The following is a 23,064-nucleotide window of genomic DNA, read 5'->3' as shown; positions in this document are numbered from 1 at the left end:
TTCCATCCCAGAAAATCCCCAACTAAAAGGCAGGTGATAATACTGAGGCCTTCTTAGAAAATTTAAAAAGGGCCTGCCATGGGTAGAGCATCTCTACAGACCAGTACATGATAGAGCTGAGACCACAGCTCAGTGGACCCTTAGCAGAGGTGGCGGCTGAAATGCCTAAGGAACACATGAACAATTATAAAATTTTTCAAAACAAGGCCAGAATCAGAATGGGGCTAACACCTGAGCATGCCTGTCAGTGGTTCAGAGCCCTAAGGTGGAAACCAAATGTGTCATTTACCCGACACGCCTACCACACTGGAAAGAATTGGGATGCCTGGAATTAGGAGCAAGTGCTAAATCTCTGGAAGAGCTGTCCTTCCTAATGCAAATAGAACAGTTCTTAGAGGATGTTCCTGAGGAAATAGAAAGGTACATCCTAGATGGGAAGCCCAAAACTGTAATAGAGGTGAGGGAGACTGGAGCCAAATGGGTGGAAGTGGCAGAAAAGAAAAAAACTACTAGCAGTTGGAGCGAATATCAGAGGGGGTAAACCAAAACTAAACCCTATTACCGGGGGCAAGCCAAGGCCCCACCTACAACCCAAGGAAAGCCCCATACACCTTATTGTCCCACCTCACCAGTCTCCAGCAACCCACCTCAGCCCAGTGATCAGTCAGCTGGGTGATGTTTTAAATGTAATGAACTGGGACATATAAAGGCCCACTGCCCCAAGAACTCCAACCAATTACAGTTCATTACACCACAATTAACCAAAGATCCCAAGGCACAGATGCCTCTCAAATACCCTCGGAGCGAAGGGAAAACTTGAGAGTGGGCGGAAAGAAGGTTATCGTATGGAGAGACACTGGGCACAAGTGTCAGCTATCCACCAATCCTTAGTGGACCCCAAATTCATCAATCCAGAGGCCCAAGTGACAATTCACCCATTCACGTCAAAATCTTTAAACTTGCCTACAGCTGAGTTGCCTGTCCAGTACAAAAGTGGGTCAGGAATGTGGACTTTTGCTGTCTATGACAATTATCCCATCCCCATGCTACTGGGGGAAGACTTGGCCAACCACGTGAAGCTAGCCAAGAGGGTGGGAATGGTCACACGCAGCCAGGCCAAGCAAGCTTCCACACCCATCCCTGTTCCTGAGCCATCCACCAGGGCCCCGTCTGTGTTCCAGAGACCCAGACAGAGATGGTAGAACTAGATCTTCTACCCATGAATGCTACAACCATAGTGAATCCAGTTCCAGAACCGGAACTGGCAAAGCAACCAGCACCAGAACCATTGCCAGCACGGACTCCAGCGCTTGCAAACCCATCTACAACTCCAACGCCAGAGGGCACCAGCAGAACTAAACTGGCAGAGACAGCAGACAACCCTACCCAAGAGGCTCAGTCAGAGTCTGAAATATCACAGTGCACCAGCGAAGAGCAGTTCACAATCAACGAAAACAACCCCATCACCTAAATCGCTTCCAGAGGGACCGAGCCCAAGTCCACAGTCCAAGGAGGAACTGATGTCTCCAGCATCAAGGGAACAGTTCCAGGCTGAGCAGGAAGCAGATGACAGCCTTCAGAAAGCTTGGGTGGCAGCACGGAGCACTCAACCGCCACTCAGTTCTTCTAACCAATCCCAGTTTGTTGCAGAACAAGGAGACTCTTTCTGGAGGACACCAGGAAGACTGGCGTCCTCAAAGACAGTTGGTAGTTCCAACTAAGTACCAGGTAAAGCTCTTGAGCTTATCCCATGATCATCCCAGTGGTCATTCTGGGGTGAACAGAACCAAGGACCGGTTGGGAAAGTCTTTCCACTGGGAGGAAATGGGCAAGGACGTTGCTAATTATGTCCTGTCTTGTGAGGTGTGCCAACGAGTGGGAAAGCCCCAAGACCAGGTCAAAGACCCCACCAGCCACTCCCCATAATTGAGGTCCCGTTTCAGCGAGTAGCTGTGGATATTCTAGGTCCTTTCCCAAAAAAGACCCCCAGAGGAAAGCAGTACATACTGACTTTCATGGATTTTGCTACCTGATGGCCGGAAGCAGTAGCTCTAAGCAACACCAGGGGTAAAAGAGTGTGCCAGGCCTTAGCAGACATTTTTGCCAGGGTAGGTTGGCCCTCCGACATCCTTACAGATTCAGGAACTTATTTCCTGGTAGGGACCATGGAAAACCTGTGGGAAACTCATGGGGTGAATCACTTGGTTGTCACCCCTTACCACCATCAAAACAATGTCCTGGTGGAGAGGTTTAATGGAACTTTGGGGGCCATGATATGTAAATTCGTAAATGAACACTCCAATGATTGGGATCTAGTGTTGCAGCCATTGCTTTTTGCCTACAGGGCTGTACCACATCCCAGTTTAGGGTTTTCACCATTCGAACTTGTGTATGGCCACGAGGTTAAGGGGCCATTACAGTTGGTGAAGCAGCAATGGGAGGGGTTTACGCCTTCTCCAGGAACTAACATTCTAGACTTTGTAAGCAACCTACAAAGCACCCTCCGACACTCTTTAGCCCTTGCTAAAGAAAACCTAAAGGATGCTCAGGAAGAGCAAAAGGCCTGGTATGATAAACATACCAGAAGGTGCTCCTTCAAAGTACAGGACCAGGTTATGGTCTTAAAGGCGCTACAGGCCCATAAGATGGAAGCATCATGGGAAGGGCCATTCACGGTCCAAAAGCAGCTGGGAGCTGTTAACTATCTCATAGCATTCCCCATCTCAACCCTAAAGCCTAAAGTGTACCATGTTAATTCTCTCAAGCCCTTTTATTCCAGAGAATTAAAGCTTTGTCAGTTTACAGCCCAGGGAGACTTTGACGCTAAGTGGCCTGAAGGTGTCTACTACGAAGGAAAAAGTGACAGTGGCGTGGAAGAAGTAAACCTCTCCGCGACCCTTGGACGTTTGCAGCGACAGCAGATCAAGGAGCTGTGCACTAGCTTTGCACCAATGTTCTCAGCCACCTCAGGACGGACTGAACGAGCATACCACTCCATTAACACAGGTAATGCTCACCCAATTAGAATCCCACCCTACCGGGTGTCTCCTCATGCCCAAGCTGCTAAAGAACGGGAGATCCAAAGCATGCTACAGATGGGTATAATCCGCCCCTCTAACAGTGCATGGGCATCTCCAGTGGTTCTAGTTCCCAAACCAGATGGGGAAATATGCTTTTGCGTGGACTACCATAAGCTAAATGCTGTAACTCGTCCCGACAACTATCCAATGCCACGCACCGATGAGCTAATGAAGAAATTGGGACGTGCCCAGTTCATCTCTACATTAGACTTAACCAAGGGGTACTGGCAAGTACCGCTAAATGAACCCGCCAAGCTAAGGTCAGCCTTCGTCACCCATGCAGGGGTGTATGAATTTAATGTGCTTCCTTTCGGGCTGCAAAATGCACCCGCCACCTTTCAAAGACTTGTAGATGGTCTGTTAGCAGGATTGGGAGAATCTGCAGTTGCCTACCTCGATGATGTGGCCTTTTTTTCTAATTCATGGGCAAAGCACCTGGAAAAAGACTTTGAACGCATCAGGCAGGTAGAACTAACTGTTAAGGCTAAAAAGTGTCAAATAGGCCAAAACAGAGTGACTTACCTTGAACACCAGGTGGGTCAAGGAATGATAAATCCCCTACAGGCCAAGGTGGATGCTATCCAAAAGTGGCCTGTCCCAAAGTCAAAGAAACAGGTCCAATCCTTCTTAGGCTTGGCAGGATGTTACAGGCGATTTGTACCACACTACAGCCAAATCGCTGCCCCACTAACAGACCTGACCAAAAAAACACAGCCAAATGCAGTTAAGTGGACTGATGAGTGTCAGAAGACCTTTAACCAGCTTAAGGCAACACTCATGTCTGACCCTGTGCTAAGGGCCCCAGATTTTGACAAACCATTCCTAGTAACCACAGATGCATCTGAGCGTGGTGTAGGAGCAGTTTTAATGCAAGAAGGACCGGATCAAGAATTCCATCCTGTCGTGTTTCTCAGCAAGAAACTGAGAGGGAAAGCCACTGGTCAATCAGTGAAAAAGAACGCTATGCCATTGTGTATACCCTAAAAAAGCTACACCCATACGTTTGGGGACGGTGTTTCCAGCTACAAACCGACCATGTTGCACTAAAGTGGCTTCATACTGCCAAGGGAAACAACAAAAAACTTCAATGACGTTTAGCTCTCCAAAATTTTAATTTTAAAATTCAACACATTTCAGGAGCTTCTAACAAAGTGGCTAATGCACTCTCCCGTAAAAGTTTCCCAAAGTTAACTGGTTAAAATTGTCCTTAAAATGTAAAAAAATCTTGTAGTTTTACATAATTAGTAGTATATGTAAAGGTGCATGTGTTTTATTAATCTGTTTAGTCTAAGGTTCGAGGAAAAAATCACTACCAGTGTGGTTTAACACTGCCTGAAATTTGGGGGGGCTTGTCATAAACAGATAGTTAAGGGTTAATGCCTCTTTTACCTCTAAAAGGTTAACAAGTTCACCTAGCCTAGCTGACATCTGATCAGAGGAACCAATGGGGAAACAAGATGTTTGCAAAGGAAGGAGGAAAGTTTTCCTTTGTTTAGTTTTTCAGTTTCAGCCACAGTGAAAAAGATCAAGGAACCAGCCTCTTAGCAGAGTAGTAAGTTTTAAAAAGGAATAAATAGGTTTATTGTTTATTTTCTTTGTAACTTGTCTTGGTACCATTAAGGAAATTATCAAAATTGGGTATTTGGGTATTTTTTGTGTAATCAAATTTGCGCCCAGGGGAACCTCCTCCGTGTTTTAAATCTGTTGTCTGTGAGAGTAGCTGGTATGCTAATCTCTCCCAGAGGGCTTTCTTTTACCGTTCTTTTCTATAATTAAAAGCCTTTTTCTTAATACCTGATTAATTTTTCCTTGTTTTTAGATCCAAGGGGATTGGATCTGGACTCACCAGGAATTGGTGGGGGGAAGGAGGGCGGATGGTTAAATTCTCCTTGTGTTAAGATCCAAGGGGTTGGATCGGTGTTCACCAGAAACTTGTGAAAAAGTCTCTCAAGGCTACCCTGGGAGGGGAAGGTTTTGGGAGGAAAGGGGGTGTTCCAGACGGAGGATCTAGATGGTGGCAGCGATACCAAATCTAAGCTGGTAATTAAGCTTAGAAGTGTCCATGCAGGTCCCCACATCTGTACCCTAAAATTCAAAGTGGGGAAGAAACCTTAACAGTGGTCATTGGAGGTTCTCTCAGGGTCTGCTGTGCCAGCAATCTGCAGAGCCAGGGCAGCACACAGAATACATACAACTGACTATCACTGAACAAAGCAGAGCACCACATTGGTGACATCTGACAAGATGTGCAACTTAAGAACATGTATATGTAAATGGGTCTCAAGGACAGGCTGAGCCTGAAGATTGTCCATGTTCGCTCCCCATCCACCTCATGGCTGAAGTATTTGTTACCCAAGTAATAGAAGGGGAGGTAGAAAGAAGGTGACTCCTCCCCCCGGCACACACACACGTTTTCTTGGCTCATCCACCAATTCAGAGATCCCAACATTCTGTCCAGGATGTATACTAGCTAGTCAAGTTAGTGAATATGAGGATGACAGACTGACTTCAGCCAAGCTTGCACTGCTCTGAGGTGCAACTTGGCATAAGGCATCACATGCAGTTGTGAGATCTAGAAGCCTAAGGCAATTTCTCTCGGTGGCTCGTGACTGATCCTTGAGTGACACACAGAGTGTACAAAGAGATTTTGGCACACCAGCAAAATGCCTAGGCCACTATCAATAAAATTACTGACAAAGCAGCCAAGTCAGTAAGCCTTCAGTGGGCCTGTACAGTAGCCTTAGCAAGAAGCCAGGAGGAGAGGGAGTCAAGGGGGGAGCTGTCCCTGTGTCCTTCCTGGTAAGATCTCTGTTGAAATTGCTGAGTTATGTATTTTAGAAAAACAGGAAAGTTATCTATATCTGCCCTTTGGGATATGTTTCTCAGGGTCCTCAAAATATGGAGGCTCTGTAAAAACCCATCTGTCTAATTCAGGTGTTCTCAAACTGGGGGTCGGGACAAGCTGTCAACCTCCATCCCAAACTGCAGCATTTATAATGGTGTTAAAAATACAAAAGAAGTGTTTTTAATTTATAAGGAGGGTCACACTCAGAGGCTTGCTACGTGAAAAGGGTCACCAGTACAAAAGTTTGAGAACTACTGGTCTAATTAATAGCTTGAGGAAACCTCTTCCTTAAACTTAGAAATGGTTTGCTAAAGGTTTTTTTTTTATTGACATATTATTGTTACACTAACCCAAATAAATAAGAAGCAGAAGTATGGGGTAGGTGTGACACTTCATAGACACAGTTTAGGGTCCCCAACAGCAGCTGCAAGACTGGCCAATTGGACAGCTGTCATTGTACCAGTCAAAGACCACTCCAGACTTCAGTAACTACTAATTTTGGGGTGTTTCTGTAACCTGTTGTGGACATGTGTAAGTGCTTGAGACTAAATTAAAGTGCAGCTTTAAGTGAAAGCACTCTCGTATTGTACTGATTGTGCTAGCCACCTATGGTTGGACAGCCATGTCTCCATGATTTATTTCCTGCCACCACCTCACCAAGAGTAATAGTTACCAAGATCTTTGGGTTTTAAGAGTCATGGTAACAAGAGGTCCTACACAGCGTGGAACCTGGCAAGAGGCAGAAAAGTCCTGGCAGAGGTCTAGACTAGGACAATTCCAATTAACTCTATTATTTCTAGAGGTGATAATATTGATGTCTCTTCCTTTACATTCAGGGCCAGATTGCTCAACAGTTAGATAGTCAGACAGTGGACTTTACTTGGTGCCCAGAACAACCCCAAACCAACCAAGCATCCAGGCAAGAGTACACATGAACATCTACCTGGCAGGGGTAGGCTGCAATTACTACCATGCACTTGGTGAAAAGCCTCAGTGACAACAACAAATCAAAGGGCAGAACTGTGACTATTAATGATCCTCTCCTTCCATGCACATTAGGAATCTCCTGTGACCAGGATGGTTTGCCAAATCGAAAGTAGGCATCCTACAAATCAAGTTCAGCTTAACAGTCTCCTGAATCAAGGGGAGGAATAATAGGAGCAAGGGGCACCATATGGAACTTCAGATTTTTTTATGTATCTGTTTAGACTCCAAAGGTGTAGGATGGGTCAGACTCCTCTGGCTTTGGTTATTAAAAAGTATCGGGGTTGGGGGGATCCCTTCCCTGAAGAAGAGGTGGCACTTCTTCAGCTTCCAAAGAACCTAAAGTCTGCACTTCTTGAATTAGTACACACTCTTGAGAATGGTCCCTGAAAATGGACTGGAAAGTGGCATGGGAGTAGAGGACAGAATCCACTGTTTGAGGTGACAGCCAGCAGGGAATGTGATAAGCTTCTTCCTGAAGGGAGTAGAAGGACCAGAAAGATCTGGCAAGTTAAGCCTGCTGTCCTTAACATAGGAATCAAACAGGGGCTTTTGAGACTTGTGGTTGCTGGGTCATGTGACTAAGAATATGCGAGCCAGAGGCTTCCTGCTACAAGCGTTTTGCCTGCATGCAGAATGGCCAGGCTCTCTATAGAACTAGGATTGCTGTTTTCACTGATATTGAGGATGATATTTTGTCCTCTTTGTATCCTGGGTGTACAGACCTAACAACTTCAAGACTGCTCTAGAGTTCTATAGTGTGCATAATGCCTCATCCATTTTGGATGAGAATAAGGCACAGTCCTTTAAAGGGACGTTCTCAGTTGTACTTCTGCAGCTATCCCTGATGACTGCAACCAGGAAGAATGGTGCATAGTTACTCCTGTCACCATAGGCTTGGCCACAGACCCTGCTGCATCTAAACAAGCCTGTAGAGATGATCAAGAGACCAGATTTTCCGTAGCAAGAGACTGGAATGGTTCCCGAGAGCCTTCTGGCAATTTATTTGCCAACTGAGACATTGCCTCACAATTAAAATAGTAATAACGGGCCAATGGAACCTGATGATTGACTGTAAGAGGGAAATTCATTGTGGAATAAATCTTCCTCCTATAGATCTTGGTTTTTGCATCCTTTTCTATGGGGATAACCTTGTCCCTGGCCTTGATGTATCTGTAATTTACTACAGCTAATAGTGAGCCTGGAACAGTATTTAATTAAAACTGCTCAAAACCTTGGGATGGAAGCTGGTGTTTGCAATCCATTCATTTATCCACCAGCGGAATAGATGAAAGGGCTTGCCACAGGATCTTAATAGGCCACCTGATGGCTTTACTTATAGGTAGGACTACCTTTACAATCATAGCTGGACGCAAACTATTCTTGTATTCTCCTCCACCATCTCTACTTGTATTCTTCTGAGGAGCTCTTGGTAGACTTTAAATTCTCTGGTACCACTGAGGACAATTCCAGTTCCAGATCCTCTTCCTAAAGACAAGGCAGTGTGACACTGGGAGGAGTCTTCAGAGCCTGGAACTGTGAGCATGAAAGGCGCCCTAACTATTGGATTCATGCAAAGATATGCAGTCATTACCAGAGGTCTAAAGACGGACACAGAGAAGGCAGATGAATGTATTAATAGGCCTAAGATTGACTATACCAGACTATACTAGAGCCTACAAGTGTGGTATCTGTGACTGTGCCAGAACCCCTTTTTCACCCTGAATCAATGGTGATGGCAACACCAAATGCCATAATACGTCTCTCACTGCCGTACAGGACTCCACAATTGCTGACACCAGTATAGGAGGTTGTCCCACTGTGATCAGTGATGGCTGATGTACTCTCATAGCCAAAGAAGTAGCTGGTCTTGATGGTCCCCGGGGGTGAGGATACTGGAGTCAATGCTTCAGGTCTATGGGTGTGAGTGAGAGCCGGTACCAGGGAGTATCAAGCCAAAGACACACTTTACCCTTGGTACCAGATTGCCCTTCTGTAGGAAGTCCCATGCCACGAACCTCAAAGAACCTGATAACTTTTTCTTGCATTTTTGAGACATGAATTGTTCTGTGTCTTGGGTCTTGAAAGAGCAATACTGACAATGGGGCTCTCCCAAGATTTCTCTCCATTGGCAATGCCAAGGGAGCATACCCAGAAGGAGTTGTAAATGAGCTCTCTCACTATGACCAAGAGGGTTTGGATGCCAGAAAAAGAGCCACTTCCATAACAATATATGGAATATATGGAAAGTTGAGGTGCTTCCCTCTCAGCTTTTTCATTCTGCTTTTTAAGCCCCAGCAGACTGAACACCTGTCTCTTAGATGATCTTCAGTGCAGCATGTTAAGCAGCCGAAATGAGGGTCACTGGCAGACATTGGCTTTCAACAACCAGAATCAGGCTTGAAACCTGGAGACTTTGGTATAGGCTCCACCAGTACTAGGCAAGGCCCGGAGGCCCACCTGATTAGAAGAATGAAGAAAATTTTAAACAAATTTTAAAAGTAGAAAGAAAAAAAATGTATGAAGAACAGTACCACTAGACAAAAGGTAAGCTGAAGTACCCACAATTTTGTTCTGAATGCTCCAGCTACTGACCACAAACAGTAAAAAGCAACCGAAGGAGGAATCGGGAAGCTTTGCCCTTTATGTCTTTCTCCCTGAACACAAGGAGGCAGGGATGGATGAAGCCACTCCTATAGGTACTGCTAGGGACGACTATCCAGCACTGGTACATGAGACATGCCCACAAAGCATAACGGACACATACAATCACTCAAAGAAGAAAATAAAGCTTAAATAGCAGTATTTACATATCCTCTGTGTTTTGAGAATTCATAATATATTTGGGGAGATATCACTCTTAAAGCAATCAGTTCACTAATGATCCAAATTCTATTTCAAAACACGGCAAGCCCATTTGTTAACCAGTAATCAAGCTTGTTCCGCTATAAATATTTAATATCTTTGTTTACATAGAATCCTTTATCACCACCAATCATTTAGAAACCACCACAAACGTGTGTGACACTTTACAAGAGATAGCAGAACAAATTCCCTGTCTCAAAGGCTTACAATACAAACAGTCTTAGGGCAAATATCTTTTACATATTATGTAACCTTTCATCTCAGTTCTGATTACGTGCAATTATGGTACCTGAAAGTATCAAACAAAATCATTCCATTATTTTAGATCAGCCTCTCCTGCAACTTTGAACTTTTGTCAAAGAAATGTAGGCACTGCTATACGGAAAGCAAGAGTCTTCACTGGGTCATTTAGCATCACTTACTTTCAGGAGCTTATAATTATGACAAAAATTTGTGTGTTCAGGATCAAAGGTCAATATTATATTTGTAGATCATAAGAATGATTTAAGTCGACTACGATATTTCATGAACTGAGCATTTAGACACTCCATATCTACGGTCCTTATTCTGGTGCATGCTTGTAACTCTGAACAGAAAGTTAGCAGTAATAAAAACACAGATCTAACTGAGCATGAGACACACAACAGTTCAATTATCCCAACTCAACTGTCTCAATCTAAGCAAATTGTTTTGCCTTTTTTCTAACTGGAGACTGATATAGCTAATCCAATCAAACTTTAAAATTTACATTGCAAAGGTACAGAAACATACCATGGGTTTTCCAGGTTGGCACAAAAAACTTTTCTGACAGCTTGGCACAAAAAGATGAAACAGCAATTTGGTAAGTCATTTTGGCTTCATAAGAGAAGTGTGTGTTTAAGGCCATAACTAGCAATTCAAAGACAAGTACATTCAACAGGTTTCTTTCTGGTCAAATCCAAAAAACTACTGCAGAATATTTCTCTCATTCCCTAGAAAAAAAGAGCTTGCATATTACTCCATATTATTTCTCATTTTATAGCGGAAAAACTGAGACAATGAGATTTTCCTGAGGTCAGACTGTGAATCACTGGCAAAACCAAGATTAAAACTCAGGAAAGGGAAGTAATGTTAATGTAACTAGAGGTTATTGAGATAAGTGGTCCCTTTCTGAATTCCACTGTGGGCACACTTGCGCTCCATGTACCTGAGACTGCAGAATATTTGCTATTAGTGTCCATTGATCTGTGCTCCTGGTCTCCTCATGCTTTTTACCAAAGGCATAAGGGACGAGGTGGACTGACCGCCTCTGCAGTTCCTTCTCTACTATGAAGCCAGTCATGAACTGATGCAGAGGAGGAGGGTAGGTAGTGGAATACACATCAAGGGACCACATATATCTAAAAGAACTCATTACAATAAGGTAAGTAACTTCTTACTTTTCTTCTTTGAGTTGTGGTTCCTATGTGTATTCTCCTGTGGGCGACTGACAAGCAGTACTTAGAAAGGAGGTGGATGTGAGGATGCTTGTATAGCTACTTGCAGGATTAATGTCCCAAAGGATACATCAGTGGCAGAGTCCTGGATTAAGGTGTAATGTCCTGTAAACGTGTGGATGGAACTCCATGTAGCTGCCCTGCAAATATCAAGAAAGGGTACCTCTTGAAGTGATGCTATTGAGGTTGCCTGGGCCCTTATAGAGTGAGCTTTTACCCACGTGAGGAATGAAGCTGTGTCAACTGAAAGAAGGCTACAGCTAGAGATCCTGTGAGAAGACATGGCTTGTCCTCATACTTGTTCTGCTATGGCAATGAACAGTCTAGGTGACTTCCTAATCTGTTTTGTTCTCTGCAGGTAGAATGCCAATGCTCATTACAGATGGAGGGAATGAAGTCTGCATTCCTCACTACAGACATGAGGCTTTGGGAAAAACACAGGTAAGTGAATTGACTGGTTTATATGAAATTCTGAAACTATTTTAGGACTGGATTTTGGGTGTAGTAAAGGCAAGATCTTATCCTTATGGAATATTGTGTCTGATGGATCCACCATTAAAGCCCCTAGTACTCCTACTCTTCTGGCTGAGGTGATGGCAACAAGGAAGGCAGCCCTCACTGATAGGCAAGACATGGAACACATAGCTAGCAGTTTTATGGGAGGTTTAGCGAGTGCTCAAAGCACTAAAGTAAGATTCCCCTTGGGAATCACAGCTGGAAAGTTTCTGACCAGATTTCAACAACCTGACTGTTATCTTGAGGATAAGAATATAATCCAAAATTGTGGAACTATCAGGTGCCTCTGGAGACACATCGTTTTTCTGGGCCCAGACAGATGAAGGTTTCAACTTGGTTAGATTATATTTTCCAGTGGAGTCTTTTCTGTTACTAGTGAGAGTAATATTCACAGCTTCAGAACAGAAACGTTCTAGGCTCAATGCCCATCCAAATACCATGCCATGAGATGAAAGCATTGGGAGTGTAATGTCTGACCCTGCCATTTATCTGGATCAAGAAATCTGAAAAGATCTGAACTTTGATAAGTGGATTTGTAGGAGGTTTGGAAAGCATAAATTGTCTGGGCCATCTGGGGGCAATGAGGATGATTTGAGCCCTGTCTAGTCGAATTTTCCATAAAACCAGATATAATAGTGCAATGAGAGGCATAACTGAAGTGAAGTGATTTGTCCAAGGTAGAAGAGAACTATTGCTCACGTTTATTTTACATTTCCTGTTTCTCACTGAGTGAAGATGGTGTTCATTACTGAATCAGGTAATTCCCACTTGTGATAGGTGGCAAAATGCCTGCTGAGGCTGTCCACCAGCACATTTTTGGTGTCTGGGAGATACACTGCAGATAGGGTTATTTGGTACTGTATACACCAGGTCCATAAATTGACCACTTCTTACAATAGCAGGATGGAGAACATCTCTTCCTGCTTATTTACACAGAAAATAGTAGTTATGTTGTCCGACATTATCAGGATGTGCTGGGATTGTGTAAATGGTAGGAATGTTTTGTTGTAGGGCTCTCAGTTCCAGAAGACTGATGTGCATTCTGGCTGCCCAAGGGATCCTAGTGCCATGTGATTGTTTATATGAGCTCCCCATCCTACCAGGGAGAGGTCTGTAATTATCATTGTTGGGTGAGAGGGATAAAAATGGAACTCCCATGCACACATGTCCAGCGTCCCTCCACCATTACCATAGGGACAATTCTTTCAAAGTGAGGGATTCATGCTGTGTGCACTTTGAGTACATACTGTTTGGAGCCAGCTTACAGTCAGTGAAGGTTCAGTCTGGCATATGGCCCTGGAGAGTAAGGTATATTACACACTAAAGTTTGTGTGTAACCAGGTCTATCACAGTGCTCATGGAGTGAAATCTGTGGAGAGGTAGGCCCTCACTTTGACTGAATCCAGTGTTGATCCTATAAAGTCAGAGAGGCTTCAGGGTTGTGAACCACCTGTGTCTTTATTTATATAAGGTTCTCCCACCACCAATGTATTTATAAATAAGGCTTGTAGGATTAGTCACTTCCTTTACAGGCAGAGGCAGCCTTCAGCTAGGAGGCCTCCAATTCCCTCCTTGACTGACTTCTCCCTGGCTGCTCCCCACATTCTGGCTCTCTCCTAGCCTTTATAGCTCTTGGCTTGTCAGGCCAGCAGGTGTTGCCAATCCTGAGGCCAGCATCAGGCCTTTTCCATCAGCCCCAATCTGTTTCCCCCGATTGGAGCTGACTGGGCAGGGGCTAATTAGGTGCTTTTGCACCAGCACCCTGATACACTGCTGTATTGCTCCCCATTGGAGAAGAGATTGTACCTCCTGAAGGAGAACCGCCTTATGAGATTGGGTCCCTGAAAAGGGACAGGGACACGGGTTTTGGAGGAGGGGGCAGAGAAACTATGGTACAGATGGAATGGATATCCAGCATGTACTTGTCTGCTGTTCTCACTGCCCAGTTTTAGGGAAATTTTGCTAGTTATTCCCCAATGGATCTCAGTAATAGGTGGAGATAGCATCAATACCAGGTTGCAGCTCTCTGGTGTCATGTTAAAAATAACTCTTGGTTGGAAAGTGAGGCTGGGCAGCCACAGGTGAAGTGGAAGATGCATCTTTTGTTGTTTGTGAGGTGGCTTGTATGATGGAGAGTGATAAAATCCTTCAGGTAATCAACTCATGATCTTTGACAGTAACAGCAATTCCTGATCTTTTGGGTCTCAGTTTTTCATTTTAGGTAGCACCAAAGTCAGCCTCTGAGTCAATGTGGAGGCTGCTACTGAAGGACTTTCACTCCTATGAGTCTTTTGAACATGACCACGTAGCTTAGGAGGACCTAATTTCTTATGGCTCGGGCACGAGGGCTCATCTGACTTGGAAAGAGTCGAGGCGGGTCTCTCCCCTTAGATCATCTATGAGGGGATCTGTTTTTATGTTTGTAAGAGTGCCCCCTACTCCCATGAGGGGGTCAGACAAAGGGCTCGTCCCAATCAATTCTAGAGTCAGACACAGAATAGGGATCTTGCTCCGTGCTGACTCTGGCCAATGTCCAGGAAGGTCTCCCTGGCCTGGGTCTGAATGGGGTTTCATGTCCTGCTCCATAACATGTTTCTGAAGTTGAAGTTCTAATGCCTGCTGAGTTAGGCTGGGAAAGGAGTGTCAAAAATTGCATTTGGTAGAGTAGAGGCAGCACTGATGATCATTGCTCACCAAAAAGAAGCAGGGGCAGAAAATGCAATTTTTGTAGCCCAGACTCTTTGGCATCCTCAAAATCCCATTCTGGGAGATTGGAAGCACAGGGTTGGGAGTCTAAAACTGGCTAACTAGAACTATCAAAACACTAACAACAAAAATGAAAACTAAATTAAAATTTTAAATATTTACAGGAAGAAGAGAGAGGATCAGCTTGGGACACTGGAGGTTTCTGACTCAGGCTATGAGGTGGTAAGAAGGAACTGAAGAGGTGGTTCTGCCTTGCCCTGCCCCTTATACTCTGGGTGCAGAGCACGAAGAGAACATGGATACAGGCACAGACCAACAGACATTACTTGCAAGAATTCTTCAACCGCATGCCTACCCATAGTGGAATACACATAGGCACGCAAAGAAGAACTCCCTGACTCCCAACTTTGTGCTCACTTCCTCCAGACACACTTTGCCTTACTGACAGAGGAGCTGAGCATATACTGCTTCAACTGAGTTCAACTGCAGCTTTGAGCATCAGCACTTCTGAAAAATCAGTGCAAGGTGTTTCAAATTGGGCACTACCAAAAATTCAGAATACACAGTTTGCCAAAATTTGGTTTAGCTGGATTGCTCAACATCACAAAGTCAGTGACATATGCAGGGCTACAGTTGAGTCCTCTCAAGTCACGGTCATACTCCTTCACCACAACAGCACTTTTCTCTTCCTGCAATCCTCTGCCTCCTTCTGTACATACCTTACAACTTCTAAAGCAAATGAGGCAGCAATCCCACACACAACCTAATTCATTATCCGATAGTAATTCACCATGCAATGTGTTCCTTAAGGCCTAGTTCCAGGAGGTGGGAGGCTCCTACACTGAATTTTGCCACCAGCAAAGGGTATGGACCACTGGGGTCATTTGGTGGGTCCCTGGAGTCTGTCAGGAGAAATTGGGCCCCACACTATCTCAATTGATCTTGCATACCCAGATGTCTACTCATGGGGCTCCCAATTCAGTGTGTGCTGATGCTTTTTTGGCAACAACACGGACCCAGCCTTACATTAGAGTGCTCATATTCAGTTATTATTTTGGCACATTGCCAACCACACAACCTAGAGAAGGAAAATGGAAATTTTCAACCATTTACAACTCAACTAAACACCAATTGACTTTCACTAGAAAAAACAAATGAGGCATTTCTGTGGCTCCACGGATTTCTTCCACTGAATTTCAAAAGACTGCTGCAGAAACAGAAGGTGTTAGAGCTCTCAAAGTTTCTTTATAAAAGAATTTTGTTAATCTAAATAAAAGATCATTTCTAGCTCCATGGGTGTATGTAAAGCTTTACAGACAAGTTGCAAAAATCGTAACAGTGCTTATGAAAAAAATCTAAACACACACAATAAGTACTTGTTTGATTCAGAGAGGATCTTTTTTAAAATTTCAGATTTTAATACAGTCACAGTGACCTGAAGATTGAAATCTTTTAAATACAGATTCATATAACATTTTCTTATTCTTACACATTTTTGCAACTAATGATATTATTTGCATGTTTAAGTAATTTGTACCTCATAAAGTGTGTTATATGTTGTAACGGTCACAGTATTTGTATGCAGCATCAACCTCTCTCCAAGAAGAGTGAAAAGACTATGGGTATGCATGATTTCAACTTTTCGTCTGGAGGAAAGAACATAAAAATACAAAATATAAACATGGTGAAGATTTTAAGTAGATGCAAAACTAGAGAGGTAATGTATTTTTTTCACATGTCAAACTTGGACTATATAATATCTATGCTTTATATTGTTTATTATCCTTTTATCATATAATGTTGCATATTACTTTAAGCTATTTCTGAATATTCATTTAAGCTGTTCTGGCCATACTGAATGGTTGTGAGAATGTAATTTTATATGCAGGATGGGTTCCTGTATGTAACCCCCTTCTTGCCCTCAAAGATGTTCATCACAGACACTTTCCTTTGGTAGAGGACAGACAGACTAGGCTGTACCCTCCACCCCACCAAATCTGTCAAGGATATCCCTACATTGGACAGATGGGTAACCGATGAGCAACATGAAGTGCTGCCTTTCCCTCACAGAACTCAGTGTTATGCTTCCATGTGTCTCCCAGAAAGGTACTTCAACATTTAAGGGTTTTATTACCATCGTCAGTCTCTGTTCACAGCTTTCTTTCATACAGACAATAAAACAGTCCTCATATATCTATTAAAACAATCCAGTATAAGCAATACAAAATTCTAAAGAGTTGTGAAATTCCAGCTGGAGTGGAATACAATATTGTAATGCAAGTCAGAACAAACTATACCTTAAAAGTAGAGAAGGAAGAAGCTCTGGTTCCCAATAAAACATCAGGGAAATTCAGCCAATCCCCCAAATTGCATTCTGTTTAAACACGTATATAGCACCATAAATATGCACAGTACTTATTTTATAGTGCCATAAATCTACACAGCGCTTTAAGAAAAAAATATGGAAAATAAAGTGCAAAGTCCCTATCCAGAAGCATTTACACTCTATATGGAAGAATAGGTACAATATGGATTAAACCAATACATAATAGATAAAGAGTGCCAGTGGTCATATCTGAAATGCTTAGAATAGAAAAGTATCAAAGATGTAGCTGTGTTAGTCTGGATCTGTAAAAAGCGACAGAGTCCTGTGGTACCACATAGACTAACAGATATATTGGAGCATAAGCTTTCGTGGGTGAATAACCACTTCATCAGACACATGCGTCACCCACGAAAGCTTATGCTCCATTTCTTCTGTTAGTCTATAAGGTGCCATAAGACTCTGTCGCTTTTTAGAATAGAGAAGTTTTCATGACTTTCCTCTCTGGAACTACAAAGGCAAGTAGGACAAAGTGTTCTGGTGGTATGTAGCCAAATATCTCTAATTTATTAAATTCACAGATATTTGTCAATTTTTGCAAGGGAGATAATAAATATAGCACGCTTTTGTTATTTTTTCAGACTTTTTTAAAATACAGTTTCTTACAAAAAGCCACATAATCATGAAATTTTAATATTTTATTTAACAATTTAAAAGTCAGGAAATGCAATCTTAGCTCTGCCTCTTCTGTATATCCATTACAATACAGTTTTCAGTTTCATAATTACATACCACACTTTCTAAAATGATAAAATATATTACAAGTTTCAACAAACAAATACATGTGTAGCATCTTGCAGTGCTATGTACTGTTCTGAACATAGCAAGGAGCTCATGAGTCATTTATATGAACACAATACAGGTATATGTAACATATTACAGATTGAGGATACAAAAGAATAATAATGAAAACTTACTGGCTTATATATACACTACATGTGCTCAAAGCAATATTGGCTTTATAGTTAACTGACTTCTCACGAACACTGCTCCCAAGGAAGGGTTTGCTGCTCATTGAAAGAAAATGTACAGTACCTAGGCATTTTAACAAGTTTTGTAAGCACCTATCTTACAAAGGAGAACTTACATAGAAATTTGATAAGAATGGCCATACTGGGTCAGACCAAAGGTCCATCTAACCCAGTATCCTGTCTTCTGACAGTGGCCAATTCCACGTGCCCCAAAGGGAATGAACAGAACAAGAAACCATCAAGTGATTCATCCCCTGATGCTTCTGGCAAACAGAGGCTAGGAACACCATACCTGCCCATCCTGGCTACTAGTCATTGATGGACCTATCCCTCCATGAACTTATTTAGTTCTTTTTTGAGCCCTGATATAGTCTTAGGCTTCACAACATCCTCTAGTAAGGAGTTCCACAGGTTAACTGTGTGTTGTGTGAAGAAATACTTCCTTTTGTTTGTTTTAAACCTGTTGCCTATTAATTTCATTGGGTGAACCCTAGTTCTTGCCCTAGTTCTTGTATTATGAGGAGTAAATAACACTTCCTTATTTACTTGCTCTACACCAGTCATGATTTTATAGACTCCATCATATCCCATCCCCTCCCCAATCCCTTAGTCATCTGTTTTCCTAGCTGAAAAGTCCCAGTCTTATTAATCTCCCCTCATATGGAAGCCATTCCATACCCCTAATAATTTTTGTTGCCCTTTTCTGAACCTTTTCCAATTCCAATATATTTTGGGGGGGATGGGACAATCACATCTGCACACAGTATTCAAGATATGGGAGTACCATGGATTTATATGGAGGCAATATGATATTCTCTGTCTTATCTATCCCTTTCTTAATGATGGCCAACATTCTGTTCACCTTTTTGACCACCGCTGCACATTGAGTGGAGGTTTTCAGAGAACTATCCCTAATGATTCCAAGATCTCTTTAAGTGGTAACAGCTAATTTAGACTCCAACATTTTAAAGGTACACTGGAGCACTGGGGCTATGAAATTAGTGTAAGGAAGAAAAATACTACAGGTTACCACACTTGTGCCACAGAATTTAAGCCCAGAAGGGACAACCAGGTTATCTGCTCTGATCTCCTCTATATCAGTGGTGCACCCTCCTTTACCATTAACAGAATCTGTACATGCCCCCCGACCTCAATTACTGCACAGCCAAGGCTTCCTCAGTAGTGGAGCATGGGCTGAAGGCGGAGCTGGGGGTAGAAGTGGTCTGGGGGCAGAGAGGGAAAGAGAGCAGAGCTGGTCTAGGGGTGGAGAGGGGGCAGAGTGGAGCTGGGATATGGGCCAGAGTGGGGTTGGGCTTGTGTCAAACAGATTGTTAAGGGTTAATGTCTCTTCTACCTGTAAAGAGTTACAAGCAGGGAACTGGACACCTGACCAGAAGACCAATCAGAAGACAAGATACTTTTCAAATTGGGTGGAGGGAAGCTTTTGTGTATGTTCTTTGTCCGTTGTGGGTTCTTCTGTTGGAGGGTTTGAGAGAGACCAGACATTACTACAGGTTCTCTAAGTTTCTTTCCAAATAGTAAGTAAAAACAGGCGGTTTAGGCTTTTTGATTGTTTTACTCTATTTGCAATTGTGGATCTGGCTGGTTAACTTTTGTGTGTGTAGTTGCTGGGAATATTTTGATTCGTATTGGTACTGGGGGGAAAGTCTCTTTCTGGTGTCTGTAAGCTATAGAACCCTGTAATATTTACATCTTGAAGTTACAGAGATAATTCTTTACTTTTTCCTTTCTTTTATTAAAAGGTTTCTTTTTAGAGAACCTGATTGATTTTTTTCTTGTCTCCCTTGTTTTATTCCGGGGGATTGGGATAACTCACCAGGACGGGTGGGGGAGACGGGAGCGGGAGAGATAGAATCTCTCTCTGTTTTCCTTGAATCTGTTTGCCTCTTTGTGGAAGGGAAGGGAGATGCTTCTCTGTATGGAGATTTAGAGGTTGGATCAGTATCTCTCAGGATAGCCCAGGGAGGGAAATTCTGAGAGGGGGAAAGGTGGGGGAATGGTTTATTTCTCCTTGTTTTAAGAACCCAAGGGATCTGGGTTCTTGGGGTCCCCAGGGAAGGTTGGGGAGGTCAGAGTGCCCCAAAACACTATATTTTTGGGTGGTGGCAGTGCTATCAGATCTAAGCTGGTAATTAAGCTTAGAGGATTCAGGTGCTAGTATCTCATTTTCTGAACTCTAAGGTTCAGATCTGAGAGGGAATGCTATGACAGCTTGGAGTAGGGTAGGGGATGGATCTGATCTGGAGATGGAGCAGGACTGGAGGCTGAATGCAGTTGGGGGCAGAGGATAGAGTGGGACTGGAAGTGGGTGTCCCTCCCTGCCCCTCATGGGTGCTGGCCCGGTCCCTGCCACGCACCCCCCCTGAATGTTCCTCTGTGCTCCTTAGTGGGGCTCACCCCACAGTTTGGGGACCAGTGCTTTATATCACAGGCCATTAAACACTATCCAACCATCCACAAACTAAGTATTACAAGAGACTAAATTATTCTGTGCCACAGGCACCGGGACTGAGGTGCATCAGTTCTTGAAGCCTCTGCAGTAGCATAGAATTGATGTAGTAACATATACCTAAAGGATCCTCACAAGTGACTCATGCCCCATCCTGCATGAGGGAAGACGAACATCTCCCTAAGATCACTGCCAATCTGACTTGGGGGGATTTCCTTCCTGAACCTGAATATGGTGATAAATTAGACCCTGAGCATGCGAGCAAGACTCACCAGGTGTGCACTTAAGAAAATTCTCAGTACCGCTCTAGTACCAGCCTATCCAATGTCCCAACTGCAAATGTGGTCATCTTATATGTTTGAGACAATGTATTTGAGAAATAGTATGTTTTGATAAAATTAGATTATTGTGGTATGCACATGCAAGGGGACATATTTATGGCGATGTATGCACCTTTAATTTTGAAAATTCTCAACATATATTCTGTATAAAAACAAAAACAAAAATCAACTAAATACAATTGGAGGGAGAGAGGACACAACTCTGTAGACTTTGTATTGAGGTGTTTAAACAGAATAACCAGCCAATGAAACACATAAATAAGAAGGAAAGAATCAATTAAGTCACTTGACATATCTACACTCCACTCATCCATTAGTTCCCCTTCTCAGCATTAACTATCTTGACTTTTCTGCTAAAGAGCCAATGGACACTTATGAACTATAGCAATGTTAACTGGTTTTATGTTTAGGTGTTTTAATTATTAATATTAATGCAGCTTTTGAAAGTTACATTGTGTGAAGCTGCATATGTGGTTTTGTATTGGTGTGTGAAGAATTGCAAATAGTGTCATTTTTTCTGTAATGTTTAAGAAAAATGTATGAGAATGAGTGATTTATGTTAGAGATTATTCTAAAGTTATTTCTGTATTTACAAATTACAGCATTAAAGTCAGTGTGTGCAAAAACAAAAGTGTATTTTACGGTGACAGTTAAGGCTACATGTTTAGACAAACCACCTCTCTTCATCTTCTCCTACTAACAGCAACTTGGAGCAAATTTCGCTTTATCTCCAAGCTCCCATAACACAGAACTGCTCCTCCCTGTCCCCCACAATCTCACCCATCCAAATCCCCCATGTAGATCTGTTCACCTCCTCCTCTTTCCTCTCCATGGTACTGTTTCATAGTGCACCATATAAACAGAACATGGGGTTGTGAGTGGGGGGAGGGGTTCGGATAAAGGCTTTGGTTGGTGGATGAAGAGACCAAGGTTGTGTGTGGGGAAGTTCAAGCTTGTTTGCACTGAGGAATCAAGATCTCCTCATAGCACTACTACCTTGATGGCCAGGAGGCTGGAGTGGCTCCCTCCACTCTAGGCCTCAGCATAGCCCTAATTCTCTCTAGCTCAGGCCTCACTTTGCACACAAGCATCTTTGCCCCTGGGTCTCTCAAATCCGTAATAAACCCCATTTCTCCAAACTCTTTCACAAATTATCATCTTCCCCTCAAGTCCCATCTCTTCCCTGCCCAGCCTCCCTCCCTCTCTCACTAGGGGTACATGCAGATTGTGGCTGGTGAATCAAGCTTGCAGTGTCAGAAAAAATGAAGTGGCTGAGAGAACCCAGCAGTTCTTCTGGCTAATCATTGTACTATTCACAATTATTATTTACCAGGAATAACTGTTTTAAAACTTTAGAAATGGTCCAAGTCCAAGATATCAGAAAAAAAATATCAGATAGACATGCACAGGTATGCATGTGTGTGATTTGGTATTTATGAGGATTGTGAGTTTTTAGCTATTCAAACTCCCAAAATGTGATGTGAACAGGACAAATTTCAAAATGGGAGCATTTTAAAATATTCCAGCTGTAAAGATTCACTAAAAAATGTACAGAAAATTCCTTTCTGCTTCAGGCCTTTTTACCCATTTTTAAATTGGAACGAACTCCTGTCTAACACAACTGTTTTGAGGTTTTAGCCAGTAATATTTATAAAACCCTTTGAGAGGTTCAATGCAAATTAGAAATACAAAATATGATTAACAGCAGCAATTTGGACTTAATAAATCCCTTGAGAAAAATTCCATGTAGGCATCTTTTCCACAATTAACCATGTCTCAGTTAAGACAGTGTACTTTATAGATCATTCTATCCTAAAGCCCCTCAAGAAAAAACAGTGCGTCTACAAATATCCTGTCCTAGACTGATTCCTACTTTTCTAACCACTTCCTCAGTTCTGATGAAGGCATTACATCTGGAACTTAAGCCCCTTCCATCATGCAGCTGATCATTATTTTTTCTTCTTCATCTACATTCTCTTTCTGGAATATCATATTGCTAGTTTCAGCCTTGGATGTCACTCCAAATTACATATCCATCAAATCAAGGTCCCATCTATCTACTTTTCTTGTTCATGTCAACTCCTCACCAGATCGTAACTTCCTACTATCAAACATTTTGAAAGACTGAACTTTTCAGTAAAACATACTACTTGTTCTCTGTCTTATTCCACAGCAGATTTCCTTAAATTAGAGACTTTTACTTTTCCCATGGACAGAAATCTTAGAAACACTCTTTATTTAAAATATTTTTTCTTCTCATAACTCAATTGTTTAAGTAGGCCAATCAACATCTCTAAAGTGTCAGAATTAATCATCAAATTGAGCTAAAATCCTTAACCTTCCTTTAACAGCATCCCACATTAATAAAATTCCCTCTTATAGTCTTCCTAAATCGCTACCTTGAAATTTCAGGTAATACTGAAAACTG

General features: G+C 42.6%; 1 protein-coding gene across 1 annotated transcript in view; it reads right to left on the bottom strand.

Moving 5' to 3' along the window:
• Nucleotides 1-23,064, bottom strand: part of NBEA (neurobeachin) — an 853,790-nt gene that overhangs the window by 553,387 nt on the left and 277,339 nt on the right. Inside the window, 1 exon segment of the mRNA XM_030563353.1 lies at nt 16,009-16,117. Within this exon segment, the coding sequence (XP_030419213.1) occupies nt 16,009-16,117 (109 nt within the window).

The sequence above is a fragment of the Gopherus evgoodei genome, chromosome 1, assembly GCF_007399415.2.
Source record: "Gopherus evgoodei ecotype Sinaloan lineage chromosome 1, rGopEvg1_v1.p, whole genome shotgun sequence".
NCBI classification, from domain to species: domain Eukaryota; kingdom Metazoa; phylum Chordata; order Testudines; family Testudinidae; genus Gopherus; species Gopherus evgoodei.
This window is presented reverse-complemented; position numbering and strand designations above follow the sequence as displayed.